At 39.1% G+C, this 17,421-nt stretch overlaps 1 protein-coding gene across 1 annotated transcript in view; it reads right to left on the bottom strand.

The window, feature by feature from the left end:
- LOC101170611 (short transient receptor potential channel 4) overlaps positions 1-15,916 on the bottom strand; it is a 34,232-nt gene extending 18,316 nt beyond the window's left edge. The window contains exons 1-5 of the mRNA XM_004076298.5: positions 15,144-15,916; positions 9,193-9,422; positions 8,858-9,076; positions 519-659; positions 59-235 (exon numbers count right to left, since the gene is read on the bottom strand). Of these exons, the coding sequence (XP_004076346.1) occupies positions 59-235; positions 519-659; positions 8,858-9,076; positions 9,193-9,351 (696 nt within the window). The 5' untranslated portion in view covers positions 9,352-9,422; positions 15,144-15,916. The remainder of the gene's footprint in view (positions 1-58; positions 236-518; positions 660-8,857; positions 9,077-9,192; positions 9,423-15,143) is intronic.
- Positions 15,917-17,421: the final 1,505 nt, after the last annotated feature.

Consider the following 17,421-nt stretch of genomic DNA (forward strand, 5'->3'; position numbering starts at 1 on the left):
ATGTAGAGTGGCCATCAAATAGTTTTTAGGACATTTTTGCAGTCTCTCTTATCCCCACCTTGCTGAGCTCCTGCAACTCCCAGCTCAGCCTGAATGCAGTAAGGAAAGGGTCTTCACTGGAGAGTGCAATTAGAGAGGGACTCGACAGTGCTTTGTAGATGTTGAGGCGAGAGCGCGAGTGCCGCAAGCTATCCACATCTGAACTAGACACACACTCCACACAGTTGCAGCGCACCTGGAACATCAAACAAAAGATGGACACATTTTAATGAGGCCTCTCTGTGTTTAGTCATGGATCATGTTCCGGTCTAGCAAAGCAAGCCCGAAATCTATTATATAAACTGCATCCTGCCATGTCTGGGTATGACATCCAGACATTACAAGCACAGTGGCTCATTATTAACCTTCATTCATGCATATATTTGCATAGTAAATAACACCCTTTTAAAGGTGGACAAATTAAATGCATTCAGGCAGGAAAAAACATTGAACCGTGAATAAGGGTTTGGTGAACCCACCTCATGTGGCTGAGGCATTGACACTCCTTTCTGCACCAGGAGCTTGATAATTTCATAGTTGTTGGTGTGTGCAGCAAGGATGATAGGAGTGATGTCAGGGGTGAAGTCAGAGTACTGCTTGTCCAAAAGGATAGGAGGGACCTTTTAGGAAAGGGTAGAAAATAAAGCTTCAGTCACACATGTATATTGACTGCAGTTTGAGAAACATTTGAACACTTGGCCTTGGCCTGGGATTTATCGACTATTTGTACTCTTGCTGGTGTTTCTGTTCCAGGCAGATTGCTCATTGGATATTACAAGTAATTGCTTTGGCTGAAAAAGGAACTAATGAATCTACTGGTCATCTCAGAAAGCATTTGACAGGTCCTGACGGAGATCTTATATAGAATGAATCAGAAATAATTTCCTTAGAAATGAAAAAGCAATTCGGATGAGCAAATGAAGAACAGAAATCCCAAGACAATAAGACCGGACTGAATGAATACCTTCATAGACAAAAAAAAAGAAACTATTTCCAGATTTCTTTTTAGCATGAAAGATAATAAAAAAAACAAACAGCATTTCACTTATTTAAATAAGAAACATGAAAAGAAAAATACAGTAGCAAAGTCCCTTATAGCTTATTCTGTGTCTCTGTATTGTAAAATGCATAGCTGTGAGCAGCAAAGGAGGGGATTCCTTCTTTTAATAGTAGATGTTTTATCTGATTTACTGCTGGGGAAGAACGTCTGGAGGTATATAAAGCTAGATAAGGTGACCCACCTGAGACAGACTTAAAATCTATGGAAATTGAGGCTAATCAGGGTTCACATTAATCGCTACACACCTGAATATATGAAAATTGTTCACCGATCTGATCCTCTGGAGAAGTAGTGAGGTGCAGTCACAGTTGTAAGGATTTTTTTTGTCAAGGGTCTTGTAACAGGACAATGACCAAAAACACACATATAAAAACACCCATGAATGGCTCAGAGGAAAACATTTTCTGAAGTGGCCTTCTATTAGCCCTGACCTAAGGTAGTAGCTGAAACATGCAGTCTGGAAAAGGCAACCTTCAAACCTGAGACAGCTGGAGCAGTTTGCTCATGACGAGTGGTCCAAAATACCTGTCAACAGGTGCAGAAGTCTCATCGATTGCCTCAAAAGGTTGTGCAACAAAATACTAAGTAAAAGGTACAACAGGGGGGTATTCCAGAAAGCAGGTTAAGCTAGCTCCCACGGTAAGTTTGAGGCTAAGGCAGTTGATAACCTCAGCTTTCGGTTCCAGAAATGGAGGTATGTTTCAGGGTATGTCAAGTTGCCATAGTAACTCATGCTCTGAACATAACCTGGGGGGTATTCTAGGAAGCATGTTTAAACTAGCCTGACTTTAAGCCTGAACTCTGGCTGAAATCCGCCTGAACTTGCTTACTCTGGGTATGTCGGTTCCAAAAGACCGGATATGAGTTGGCGTAATTACGCTCGACTTGGTAACCCTGGGTTAACGCACGGTACATAAAGACATTCTCAATAGATCGCCGATTTCTGGAGTCACCATGGAAACGCGTGGTGAAAAAAAAAGAAAGCACTGTACTTAAGTGAGACGGAGTCTGAGATTTTAATGACGGCGGAAAAAAATTACAAGTCCATCAAAAAAGTAACATGGCTGAAAAATAATTTAAATAATTTAGTTAAATTAATTCAAACTCAATAATTGTTTATACAACTCAAATGTACGTATTTATCTAACTAAATGTCACATTACTCCATTAATCTCTTTTCCATCTTAATTACTTATATTTCTTGAACTTTCATATGTCTAAGTTTGAGCCGGCAGATATGCTCATTCTTATAACAATAAAAAGAACGGAAAAAAAATGCACGGAGTGCAAAAATTCATTAAAGAATTTTCTGTCACTGTCATAACAGGTTCCTGTGGTAGGGGTGCTATATAAACTCATCATTCTTTCCTTCACTCTCACTCATGGTGCAGAGACGTAAGCATAGTAGGACAAAATAGCTCGGCAAAACACGGTGAAACACAGTAAAACAGCTATACAACTAAACACATTTTGTAAAAAACCCACACTTAAACCCTACATCCGTCCAGACAGGCAAAGGGAATGATATCCCAGAATCCCTTGCGGTGCAAGACAGACACGCCATGCTGCTTCCCCTCTCTGTAAACAAACTAAGCTTCAACTAAACCTGCTCCAGACCAGGTTATGTTCAGAGCATGAGTTGCCATGGTAACTTGACCTACCCTGAAACATACCTCCATTTCTGGAACCAAAAGCTGAGGTTATCAACTTCCTTAGCCTCAAACTTATCGTGGGAGCTAGCATAACCTGCTTTCCGGAATACCCCCAGATCTGGAGCAGGTTTAGTTGAAGGTTAGTATGTTTTCGGAGAGGTGAAGCAGCATGGCGTGTCCATTTGAAGATGATTTAGTGGATGAAGAAGCTCAGATGATACTTTTTCCACCATGAGATGGTGATAAGAACACATATGGATGTTGGAAAAATAAACTTTTTTACTTTGATCTAATTTAATTATTTGCTTCAGTTAAGATAAATCATTTTTTTTGTTAAGTCAGCTTAGAAATAACACGTAGTTTTCAGACAGTTCTTTTACTTTCATTCAAAGTAATTAAATTATGTAGGTGTAACTTGGGTGCTGCTGTTAGATCGGCACCGCAAGGGATTGTGGGATACCATTCCCTTTGCCTGTCTGGACGGATTTGGGTTTAAGTTTGGGTTTTTGACAAAATGTGTTTAGTTGTTTAGCTGTTTTACTGTGTTTTGTCAAGTTATTTTGTCCTGCTTTGCTTACGTCTCTGCACCATGAGTGAGAGTAAAGGAGAGGATGATGAGTTTATATAGCACCCCTACAATCAACTACTACAATTACAATGACAGAGAATTCTCTAATCAATTTATGCACTCAGTGCATTTTTTTCCGTCCTTTTTATTTTTATAAAAATGGTAAATGGCAAATGGCGTATACTTATATAGCGCCTTTCTTCCTACAAGGACAAAGCGCTTTACAGTAACAGACCCATTCACCCAGTCACACACACATTCACTCACACATTCACACACTGGTGTGGTGGTTGAGCCGGCAGATAGTATGAGACTATCTGCCGGCTCAAACTTAGACATATGAGAGTTCAAGAAATATAATTAATTAAGATGGAAAAAATATTAACTGAATTGGAGTAATATGACATTTAGTTAGATAAATACATAAATTTGAGTTGTATAAACAATTATTGAGTTTATATTTATAAGAAATTAGGTTGAATAAATTTAACTCAACAATTTGTTACCAATAGAAGTAATTCATTGAAGTTGGCAAAATTGGATAAGTTATATATATATATATATATATATATATATATATATATATATATATATATATATATATATATATATATATATATATATATATATATGCGTCACAAGGAAAATGGAAACAAGATCAGAAACTCGTGCGTTTATTTTGTCTGTTCTTCTACTACAAGCAGAAACTCTTTCTTTTGATGATGCAGCCGTGTTACTTTTTTGATGGACGTATAATCTTCATACGCCATCAATAAAACCTCAGACTCCGTCTCACTGAAGTATAGCGCTTTCTTTTTTTTTTTACCACGCGTTTCCATGGCGATTCCGGAAATCGGCGACCTATTGAGAATGTCTCTATGTACCTGCTGTGCACGTGCATTAACCCAGGGTTACCAAGTCGAGCGTAATTACACCAACTCATATCCGGTCTTTTGGAACCGACACACCCAGTGTAAGCAAGTTCAGGCGGATTTCAGCCAGAGTTCAAGCTTAAAGTCAGGGTAGTTTAAACATGCTTCCTGGAATACCCCCCTGGCCTGTTTCAAGATTTTATTTTTGTAAATAACTCTGCTGTAGAATGATTAAAAGGCAATGTCTGACTTTAAATGGTTCAGTTTCAAAATGTTTTATTTATTATATATTTTTATATTCTTTTTATGCTCTGACACTGTGTGTGAGGAAACTGGTAATTCTAAACAGGACTGTAAAATAGGTAAATTAGGTTTGGTCCCTTTCAGTTTCCTGCACACAGAAATGAATGAATAATGACTCAGAGACAATACTTAGCTTTAGTGGTAGTTTACTTCGTACAAGAAGCACAAATTTGCACGAAGGGTTACAGACAGATGAACAAGCTGCTGTATTCAAAAGTCCGAACAACGGAGCTCAGAGATGGGCTGGGTATGTAAACCCTGTATTTGCATATTCAGAAGATCATCCGATGGACAATGATGTGAAAATCACACCCACAGGTTGTTGCTGGCTAGATGCTCGAAGGTCAGGAAGCTTCAAGTGTCAGATCTCTCTGATGTTCTCACAGACATTTACCAGAGCACAAACACCAGCACACACAAAAAGGAAAAAGGGAGGATGAGGAATGTTATGAGAGAATAGTCTTGGTTGTGCTTTCTTCAAATGTAATATAATTTTGAGATGATAATATATAATGAATGAAGTTTAAACCATTAGTGTAATAAAAGTAAAAGTTAGTGTAATAAAAAGTAAAAGGGAGATTTATATACTGGATAAAGTCCGACGTAGTGTGCATTTACAGAAATTAACACACACAGTGGATGCCTTAACCATTCGCTGATTCGTGTCACACGGTTGCTTCCGCAAAGTACGTTCATTCATTCATTTTTTCATTCATTCATTCATTCATTCATTCATTCATTCATTCATTCATTCATTCATTCATTCATTCATTCATTCATTCATTCATTCATTCATTCATCTAAGCTGTTTTTGTCCCTTTTTTCTGGTCACGGGCTGCTGGAGCCTATTCCGCCCACTTGTGGCCGAAGGCAGGGGACACCCTGGACATGAACTTTTTGTCACCACATCTTGCTGAATACATACATATTAATACATATTATACATATTAAGAGGTTTTTTTTTGGCATATTGGTTAATTCTCTCTAAACAGTTTCATCATCCGCGTTCCACCAAACTGCCATTTCATCATGTAAATGCTAATTAGTTTGTCCTCAGAGCAATCACTCACTACAAAGTGGCACACAACCATGTCGTGTCTGTACATTATATTTTGTAGAGGAGGTTATAAAAAAAAAGTTTAGTGTCATGTTCTCCATGTGGGAGGAGAGAATTCAAACAATCTACATCAAACAACCCTGGCCTGCACCCAAGCTAGATGTGAAGTTATGCTAATTATAAGGGAAAAAAAGATGAATTTACTGCCCACTGATCTGATGTGATTACTCATATTAGCATAGGGCCTCCACCATCAGTGCATTGATTAAACATGCAACCCCAGCATCCACAAAAGCTCACTGGGTCTTTATTTTTGGTTTCCCTGTGCTCTATTTTGAGCTGCCCCTCAGGTTTTTTACTTCATTTGACAATAAACACAAACACACAGTTAAGACTGGAAGAAAATGGGACACCAAGCAGCTCTATCTGTAACATGTGCTCAAGGCTGCAATGCAAATAGATAGATAGATAGATAGATAGATAGATAGATAGATAGATAGATAGATAGATAGATAGATAGATAGATAGATAGATAGATAGATAGATAGATAGATAGATAGATAGATAGATAGATAGATAGATAGATAGATAGATAGATAGATAGATAGATAGATAGATAGATAGATAGATAGATAGATAGATAGATAGATAGATGACTTTATTAATCCCACAATGGGGAAATTTCATTTCTGTGGCAGCAACACAAGCAAAAAAAGCAAAAAAAGCATGATTATGCTTGTTTTACATACATATATATATCGATACCGGCAAAAAAAAAATCATTCAAGGACTTTCTCTGTTAAAAAAACAGGCACAAAGTACCCCTTTCCCCAAATAAAACACCCACGGGCCCTTTTGATTACCAAACACTGATCCTTTGCATCTGTGCCAATGACAGATGCTTATCTGTTCTAATATGATGCAGCCATTTAAAACCCTGAAATCCATGCAAATAAAAAGCCACAGACACTTGTGATGTTAAAATACATCATTCTGACATCCTATGAGATAAAAAAGACAAATATACACTCTTTCTGAAAAGCATAAAACAAAAATTCTCATTAATAAATCTCTCTGCTGCTTAGAACAGCATGGATTAATTTTTCCCAGACAGTTTTTTAATCTAATCTGGATGAATCTCAATGGGTGGTTTGGCACACTAAAGTGATCTATTTTTCACACAGGGATGCAAAGAATGTTTTTCTTTCAAATGCATTGAGGTAAAGATGTGATCTGTCACCTGATTGATGTCGCCGCTGAGCCATTCAGACTGGGAAATTTGTCCTCTTTGGAGTGAACATCCTTTCTTTTTCCTTTTTATATAGGTCTGAGCTGTCAATTGAAATTGTGCTTCTTTTCAATGTTCAGCTGACTCCTTCCATTTTTCTACAAATACTGGAGTGTTATATTCCTGCGGACATTTTTAGCAACGTAGTGTCACGATATTCTTAGCCGTGTAGGAAACAGGACAAATGCTGCTCAGAATGGAGCAGATTATGGGATGCTTGCTACACCCGCTTTCCTCTCACATCCAATTTAAATTATTGCAGCTTCTCTCCCAAGACCTAATTGACATAATCTGGAAGATGGTTTTAGGCTTGGGTGTTAAAAGACATATCTATTAGCTGTAATATTTTGGTGAGTGTTTCATAACAGCAATATGCTTCCTACGCTCTGGCACAGATTTTGTGCCTGTGAGGTAATGAGACGGCACACCAGGATCCTCATCACTGGTACTGAATGGGAACTTGGCCGTGAAGCAGACGGAAAAGGCAGGATTCTCAGGGAGAATCTACGATGAGTTGGAGGACAAGTTGTGCTGTTTTAGCGACAGCAAAAGTAGCTGCTTCAACACCCAGTTTGGGGAAAGAAAAAAAACCCTCCTGGTTTGTTCTAGAGTTCTTCAATTCTTTTATTCACACCCCTTTGTGTGTAGTTTCAAGCAGCAGATCTGAACACATCCTGACAGCTTTGTGAGTTTACCACTGTGAAAGACAGACATACAGAGAGCACTGCACCAGTTACAGAGCTTAATTGTCATTGTTAGCGGCTCAGCAGTGGCAATGAGAATATATTTTTTGAGAATAAAAGATGAATATGGCAGCAGGGCCCAGGGGAGACTAATACAAGAAGAAAAAGAGGAGTCTTCTTGTTCTCAAAACTCAAAACTCAAGACTACGGTTCTTGGCCCTTCTTGTGTAGCTCTTCAACTAGTTGTCTTGGTGTAAAATGTCTAAAAAATAGGAATGTAAAGGATACAGATGCATACTTAAAAATCAATCTAGTTATTTTCTGCACAATATGGCACACACCATGTCTGGAGTGCCTTACATATAAATTGATTCTGCTACGTTTTTAGTTTTAGGCAGTGTCTTTTCATCCTTATGCATCACATGATGTCACTTGTCTGGAAAAAGTCAAGAATTTACAATTTTTATAAGGGTGCAAATGATGTTTTACAAGACCCAAAAGTATCTACAAACATACATGTCCCTTCTATGGCCTATATCATGCTTTTCTTAAGTCTTTTAAAAGTGAATAAAAATCCATATATAAGATAAAATATAAATTGCATTCAATATCAAAAAAACAATTTGTGAAAAGCAATAGGTTTATTCGATGTGTATGTGAACCATTTTGTCAATAATTGCACTAGGTTCTACACAGGAATACAAACTAACTTTCAAGCTGTTGTTATAATGACAAAGAAACCTGAAATAAACAAAAAATGGTTTGGGGAGCAATTTCAAAAAAAATTCTAACAAGAAAAAATTTATAATTTGAAAACCTGATCACCAACGTTTACTGACTAAGGACATCATGAGTTATGAGTGGTGGTTTGAAAGTGTCCGACATTATTCAAATAGGTAACCTATTTCCTCATACACCTCACAGAGTACCTTACTTATGTGTTGCTGATAACATTTAATTGTAAGATCTGTTCAATTCAGACATAGAAGACTTTGATGGATTTGTGGGAGACTATTGATTCAAAAATGAATGTTATTGTAATGTTGACTAGTGGAAGCAAAGTTCAACTAAACTCAGTTTTGCTTCCATAATCTTTTTTTTTTTTTTTTGTAAACTGTATGTTTTAGCATATGTCTTATAATACGGTGCGTTCCCCTTGTATGCGTTACCTACAGAAAAAATCCCAGTATTTGAAACTGCACCTAGTAAATTTTGCCTTATGCCACAGAAAATATTGTATTTTCCAAAGCAATCAAACTATCCGTGCAAACATTTTTCTGCTGCAGGTCAAATGCGATTATCCCCTAAATTTGAAGCTTTTGGTACAATTCTCACCTGCATGCCTCCACTAGGCTTCTTGTGATTAAGCAGTAGCTCCACGGCTCCTACCACTTCCTTGCGGATGGCGTGCAGAAGAGCATCACCAACATAGACGTTGAAGCTTAGCAAGAGCTCGATGATTTCCAGGTTCTCGTTCTCGATGGCGATCAGCAGAGCTGTGCGGCCAAGAGGGTCGATGCAATTGATGTTGATCTTGAAGTAGATCTCAGCCTCCTAGCAAAAAAAGAAATAAAGTTTTCGCAACTAAAAAGTAATCAAACTGACGTATCAGAGAGACACATAGTCAATCTAATTCAGAATTGAAGTTTTCTATTTAATCAATTTATCACCTCCAGAGCTTGTTTGACGCTAGCATAGTCCCCCTTTTCCACAGCTCCCAGGTAGGCTTTCTCCAGATTTGACAACTCCGACTCGGCCCGCACAATTCTCAGTGGGATGCGATCCCGGTAGGAAGAGCTGTCAGTCCTCCGGTAGTACAGCTGTGACATCTCCCTGGTCTTCAGCTTTCCAGCACCCTGTTAACACTGCTGCAGTTGGTGCCAGCCGGAGGGACTTCACACTACCAGGGAAACGTGTAAAAATAAACTTATTTGCTTTGACTTTCTCAAGTAAGAAATAGTGAAAAAACAGATGGATTTAAATCATGAAAGAGGTCACGCTAACCTTTGGACACTTAAAAGTTGACCTCTTTTTTTTTTTTTACTTTAAGAAAATACAGTGACATCAGTGCTATTTAAACTGAAGCTTTGCAGGCTACTGGAACATATCCTGGAGGAGGATTTGTACACTTTCCAATTAGCAAGACATTTTTTCTTTTTCATTTATTTTAACTTTATTGTTCTCTTCACACTCTGGATCGTCTTTCTTCTCCATTTTTTTAACATTTCTAAGACCAAGATCAAAGTAAAATCCCACCATGTAACCCTTTAACAACCTAAACAAGAAAAATAATTTTTTTTTTCTATTGCTCATTGCCTTGAGTGAGTCATAAGCACAGTCAACGTTTTCATAAATGTTTCTCAAATGAGAAACAGAGACATGCCTGCATGTCCCTCATTTGTACAATTCTTGTCATTTCTAAAAGGGTGGAAAATGTTTCTGTCAAAATATCTGAGTAAAATATTTTTCAAGAATTGGAAATACTTCAGTTCAGTAGTAAATGTTCCATTTTATTTGGTCCTAAAATTTTTTCTAATAATATTTTACACAGTTTTTGAGTCAGGGTTGTTTTTATTTTCAGAGTTCTAACAGCACCTCTTGCTTTAGTTCTGTTTGATTTGAATAAAATAGCTGCATTTCTATAGGAATTTCTCTAAAATCTTGCATTTTGGTCCTGCTTCTGACACAAGGGCCCGGCGATGATGCAAGCAGGGAACCATTATCCGCCAACCTCTGTTTGAAGACATTTTCATGAGAGTGTGAAAAGACAAATTGAAAGAGAACATCTAAAAAGGTATTTTGATATTTAAAATGTACGTGGACAGAACAAATTAATACTGCTGTCGGTACGTTCAGATTAAACAAACACACGCTCCCTCTGCCTGTCTGACTTTTAAGAAAGTGCAGGGGGAAAGCCTCAACCTTCCACAATAAATTTAATTTGTTTACCACCAGAAGGAATTGCCAAAGCTATTGCAGCAATGCTTGTGAGCAAAAGAGATCCAAAAATAGATTACAAACATGTTGTATTGTGAGAAAAAGAATCCCAGCCAGTAAGGCCAAGTGGGCCTTACTGGCCATATATGGTTTAAAAGTGGCCAGAAAATGTGGGCCCCCGAATGGGTTTGTCCACAGTTTCCTTGGTGGCCCCACCTGTGTTTACTCACATTTGCTTAACTGGGCACTCAGTGGTGGACAGCGTAGAGGTCCGCTGTCCACCGGGCAGCATCAAATCTTTATTACGCATTACGGTTTAGGTTGCTGGATAGATTGCTACAATCTATGTGAGTAAACACAGGTGGGGCCAATACAGAAACTGCGGACAAACCCATTTGGGGCCCACATTTTCTGCCCACTTTTAAACTGTATGGGGCCCACTTGGCCTTACTGGCTGGGATAAAATGTGTTCCAAAATTAAGGACCTAACAAACCTTTGCCTCCAAAAGTCAAAGTTTGCTCCTATTTTGCCATGTCACTGGTGGTAGAAGGACGTCTGAGTCATAAGATTAATTGTAAGGACTATTATAAACCCAACAGACGTTAACGACAGTGTGTGACAAAAGACCTCCTGCTGTGGCTTCTCACTTCGCCAGCCTTTGTTATAAAATAGAAAGAACCGTCTAACTGCAAACTCTAATGTACTGCAGCATTTTTCTTTGTACTACAGCACAGAAAATAACATTACAACACAGGAGAAAGAAACCTACATAAAAAATGTAAATCTTGATATTTCCATAGGGCATATAAAACACTTTTGACAAAAAAACAAACAAAAACACTAAATCCATGCGGGAAATGCTGCAATCTGCATCTTGGCTGCACGTAAATATGTGGGAATAACATCAGCCTTTATTTTGTCGGGACACGACTGGAAACACAAATCAACGTGATTGTTTTCAACGGTTTCTAAGGACTGAGTGGCATTTCTGTTTTGACAAGCTAACCCCCCCCCCCCCCCCACCCCCCCAAAAGCATGGTTCTGGCACATCGTAAACTCGGAACGGCGGGACGGAAGCCTCCCCCTCTGAGCGCACACGTAACAAAGCCCCCCCCTCCGCTCGCAAACACAAAGCTATCACTCCGGCTGCTCTGCTCAGAGACACGGTTCACTCGTGCGGAGCAGCCGGTCGGTCCTGTTTGAGCTCCAAAGCTTTCTCTGAAGCACCGCACCGTCTATGCGTGACGTAAACCAGGGCAGTAGTGACACACGATCGGAATGAACCGTTTACATGCAACACACTCGGCATGCCGATAAACAATCGGCATAACCCACCTATCTCGAGCGGAAAGAAATTTTGATCCGAACGAGTCTGATCGGGGCTGAGTATTCCGAACGGCGTGTTTACATGACGCATTTTTCTTTCCGATTACTTTTGTCCATGTAAACGCAGCTAGTGATCAGAGTGGGACTTTAAAAACAAACCTAAGTTTGATTAATCTTCAAACTGGAATCATTGCCTACGTTTACACTGCAGGCTGAAACAACCCAATTCCGATTTCTTTTGCCACTATGCGACCTGTATCTGATCTTTTCGTGACAGTCTGAACGACACAGATCTGATCTTTTCAAATGCAACCCAGGCCACCTGGGTATGTGGTCCTGAATCTGATACGTATCCGATCTTTTGAAATGTGACCTCCGTCTGAACGGCCAGGCCACATGTATCTGACCCGTACGTCATCGATACGCTACAAAAGTCATTCTGCGTTGAAGGAGGCGGGAACGAGAACCTAAACATCAACCATGGCGGACGATGCTGCAGAGACCATTCAGTAGAAGGGAAGCGAGGTCACCGATTTGATTCATATTTTGGGTGACAGCTCAATTCAGGCCAAACTCGAGGGCTCTTATCGCAACCGGGCGATTTTTGACAATTTTTCCAGCGAAATGGCCGAGCGTGGTGTTGCAATGACTTTTTTTTTCCCTTTCTGACTGTGGTCAGAAGCACGGGGGAGACCGGCTTCTCCAGGGCCGAAGGCGGATCCTCCTTCGGGGTTCACTTCCCCGTTCAGACCCACAGATTCTCCAGGGCGGGTTAATAAAGAGTCAATAGCATTTATTCTGGGGGAAGCCTTCTTTTATTACCATTGTCCTCCCTCCTTAACACACAACATGAATGCCCGCACCTGACACACTTCCGCTGCCCCCCCCCCCACACACACACACTCCCTCAGACGCTCTACACGCTCTCTCCTCTTTCTTACACACACGCGCGCGGCCCAGCATATTCACATCCCCGTTCCAAAACAGTGGGTCCAGACGATCCCGGCTCCAATGCCTTCTTAAAATGAGAAGATTGTAATTGTGCTGGCTCCTTTGTGAAAATAAATTTTATAATGCAAAAAGAGCTCCGCTGTTGACAACACTGTTGTTGACATCCATTGTTAACGTTAGCTACTTCCGCAAACAAGGAGTGACGTCGTTCAGTGGTGAGTACTCTTCTGCGCATGCGGGTCACTTCTAATTTCACGGTCACACAGGAGATCACAAAAATTTGGATTTAATTGTAAATATAAACAGCCTTGCAAAAAAAAATCAGATTTTTTCAAAAAAGTGCAGTGTGAACGTAGCCATTGAGAAATTTGAGCTCAAACCCTGTAAAACAAAAAACTGCTGTATGTTCTTTGAAAATTGACAATCTGCAAACTGCAGGCAAGTACTGTGAAAGTTGAGATAAAAACTTCTACATTTTTTTGCCAACTTTATATTTGACAAATGAGGCTTTTAATCAAAGTAAGAAATGCATGAGGGCTGCTGGCTCAAGGCCCAAACCAGTAATGAAATTAGCAGTACATGTTTTATTCAAACTGAGTACACTGTTGCCAGGATTAGAAAGAAATTATCTGGTTTTAAAAGTACTTTTTACAAAATTAGCCTTGCCTGATGCAGATTGACGCAAAATCAACTTAATTGAAACCTGGATGTTTGCTCCTATCTAAATTTAAAATCAAAGCCCCATGTGGGCTTTAATTATTTGATAACTCTAGATTTGGAATGTGATGGTCTCAAATTGCTGATATTGTAATGGTGCAGTATTATTATACTTCACCATTACAATATAAAATAATCATAAAACGTTTTTAGTCACAGAAACTGCCTGTATTGTAATAAATTGCCTCACAATTAAACTCTCTAACATGTGTGTTTTTTTTTACCTTGAGCCTTGCAAACAATTTTAGGAGCTGAATGCCTTGTTAAGTTGACATTTTATACTTTGAAACAAATAAGAAAAGGGATCCTTATGTCTGAAAACGATATTTTATTACTTGTTCCTTAAGAATAAGGAAATAAGTTTGTTTTATGTGTTTCACTGCTATTCTTTTAAAATAGGTGTCTTCTATTTAATAAATCCTGGAGCCTATTGTAAAACAATGGATTAGGATTTAAATTCTCATTATTTCTCAAATCTCTGGCTGAATTGGTATTCCTATAAATATCTACCAAATGTCATCGGTGTGGTGCCTTGAGGACATATATAAAGTTTAGGGATATAACTGAGCAAAAATGTGTAAATCAGAAACAAAATAGTAGCACATTTAAAGATAAATTTATGGCTTAGTCCAGCTGATGCATGATGGGAAATGAAGTGTCACATAGTGACATAGTAAATCACTGAAATACTTGTAGACTGCAGCACCATAAAGTCTTGTATTGTATATAAACTAATTATTCAGTTTCCAAACTGACGCCATAAATCATCTCAGAGTTCCTGACAAATGTAAGAATTTATGGCAAATGTCTACGCGGTAAGATTTTAAATTATGACTTATGAGGTTTATTTACTTGTATTTACCTTCTGTTTCCCCGCATATTGGGTAGTTACTTTTGATTTGGACAAAAAAGGAGTTGAAAAGATTGATTGCTTGAAAAAACAATTCTAAATCCAAACATTTATGGAAATTGAAAAATGTCCTCATGCTGCAGCTGTTAAATTTGTGTTAATTAAAACAAAACTGTGACAAATTGTAGCTAGATTAAATTTGAATGATCAGACTTCTTTAAAAGAACTATATTTGGGATCATCATGACCTTTGTCACTTATTTCTCCCCATATCCTATTTTCTCCCATCCATTTTATTCATGTTGTCAGTTTCTGTGACTAAAGACATTTTATGAAAGCTCATATTGTAATTTTCTGCCAGATTTATGTGAGGATTCTTGTGAAAAAGGAAAAAAACAAAAAAGTACCAAAGCTTAGCTGAAGATATTTACTCTTTTTGGATTATGTCATACAAGTCAGTTACATTCTTTACTCTCCAGAGAGCCTGAGGTGCTGTTTAACTGAACAGAAATAACCACAAAGCTCTGCCTCCACAAAGTGAGGCTGCTCTAGAAGGAGCCTGCATGAGGACAAGTGTTATTTTAGGGTGCATTAACTTAAAGATAATCACTTTTTTTTTTGCTAAGAAAAAATGTATACATTTTGCATTAAAATTGCTGGAGCATTAAAAATACCTGTACAGCTGAGATCGTGCAGTACAATCAGAGAATAGACCCCATGCTCACTGAGAGGAAAAACATGGACTGCAAAAGGAAAACCGTGAAATGTGTTCACAGCCCATCAGTTTCTAACTTCAAATCAATGCGTAAAAATCTGCAAAATAACCCTAAAGAACAAACCTTTTGGATGCTGAGCATTGGAACTTCTCTCTGGAAACCCAATGTCCTTCTTTTGGGAAACAGCATGAAGAAAAAAAACAATCCTTTCAACTTCTTACAACCTGCATCGAAGAGAAACCATCAGCGCGGATCCACACTGACGAAGCTGCTTTCCAGCCACCGCTGGAGCCACTTTGTCTTCTCTAGTTGTTTTCTCTAAATCCAACCTTCATTCTCCACTCATGTTGGTGGAGATCGGTTTCTGGTGGTGCAGCAGCTCCGTTTTGATCACGATTTGCTCTTACGCAAGGCAAACGCCGCATCCCGCTCGCCGCGAAACACAAACCCAAGCAGAGCAAAAAAGAGGAACAACCGCACAAGTTTCCCCTGCAGACCACATCTGAATCTGCAGCGCCTCCACTATCCCCCTGCGGTCTGATTTCCCAATGTTCTTTCCCAGTCGACTTAATCCACCTGTTGGGGTGGTGGTGGAGGGGGGAGATGGAGCAAAGCGCTGCGGCTCCAGAAATAAACGCAGAGGATCCAGATGCCTGGCAGGCGGTCTGCAGAGAGCTGCTGCAGAGGGGCCGTGCGCACTTGGAGCCGCAATGTGCCACAGCCAGAGGTAGAGGAATTAAACCAGCATCTCAGCACTCTTTTGATTGGAAACGTATTCTTCAAATAGAAATAAATAAATAAAACTTTTGAAAATTCGTCAGTATTAGTTAAAAAATGAAGTTGGTGTCCACCTCATTAGGGTTAACAACTGAGGCTACATGCAGGCATGTGATGGGCTTTCAAGAACCCGCATATTGCCCATGGTGCTCACACTAGACAAGAAGGGAGGGGCTTCTACTGTTCACTAGCACATGCCCCCCACCAGTTGGAAGAGGCTTGGTGTGAAATGACAAAGAGGTTATCACGGTAATTTTACTCCAGGCTTTTTCTTTCACAGCCCTATTCCAATATATGAAAGACTTGATGTCATGTCATTCAGGCTGGGAAAAAAACACAATTATTCATTTTTCCTCCATTATCAATTTTCAAACGGTTGGAACTTCCATGAATTAAAAAGGACGCCATCCATACGTCACTAAATCTGAGTCCCTGATTGATCAAAGTTTGACCTGATTTAACTTTCATGGTACGTTCAACCCAAAAACGGTTGTAGAAACTCCTTAGCTACGCGTGAGAGTTTTGAACTTGGAAGCCTGAAAGACCCATGCAGAGAATGATGTGGAAATAGCTTGAGAATTGGGCACTTTAGGTTAAAGATTCAGTGTAATTTTTCTTTTTTTGGGTCATGTTTTTGTTAGTCACTTACACCAGGTTGATCTTCGTAATCATCTCAGCTGTTTTCATTTCTAGTAATTACCCTCAGTATTTATTAGGGGTGTAACGATGCGCTAAAATCTCAAATCGGTTCGATTCAGAATTTCATAGTCCTTGGTTTGGTACATTTCGGTTCTGTATTGCTGTTTAACAAATCTGCCTTATATGAACTGCTATTTTATGAACTATTATTAAAAAGGAAAAAAGAGAAAAAAATGTACCGAAACGGTACAGAAGTGAACCAAACCGAAAATACCGAACCGAAACTGCCGTACAGAAAGGGTTCAGTTCAACTACGTGTATCGTTACACCCATAGTTTTTATACGCTGGACAGCTCACTTTGGTCCAACAATGCAGGAAACCTGGATTCGATTCTCAGGGGAGCAATGAGCTGAAAACCAGCGTGGGTCTCTCGGCAAGACCTTCTTGCGTTGCTGCCGCTGTAGCACTTCCTGTGCCTTGAAAATACAGGGTTGTGTAAAGTTCTGCCACCAAGCCTCCTACATATTAAGTCTTACCAACTACTGACAGCAGATTTCAATTGCCCATTTGCCACTGAGAGAAATATATGAGCTGGAAGCATAAAGGTTAGGATGCATAATGTAAATATTTAATATTAAACAATTCAAAAGAGTTATCATTGAACACCTCAAACAACAGTGTGTGATGGGTTTGTGCCAGAGGCATAGATCCAGACATTAGCAAATGATGGTTTATTTTAAAGATGCCATAATAGAGCAGTTTGTCAAAATTCCGACATGTTTCTTAGTAAGTTGAATATTTCAGGCATGTTTGCAAATCCCAGTGTAATGGATTGCTGATGAATTTACCAGTCCTCCTTCAAACACACTTTAAACATTTTAGTTTTGTGCTGTTGTCTAAGGTCTGCCGAGCTGATGCTGCACAGCACTCCCAAGAGTGTGCAATGCAGTTGTACGCCCTTTGACATGTTTACACAGTTTCATG

The sequence above is a fragment of the Oryzias latipes genome, chromosome 14, assembly GCF_053564925.1.
Source record: "Oryzias latipes strain Hd-rR chromosome 14, Olatipes_Hd-rR_3.1".
Lineage (NCBI taxonomy): Eukaryota > Metazoa > Chordata > Actinopteri > Beloniformes > Adrianichthyidae > Oryzias > Oryzias latipes.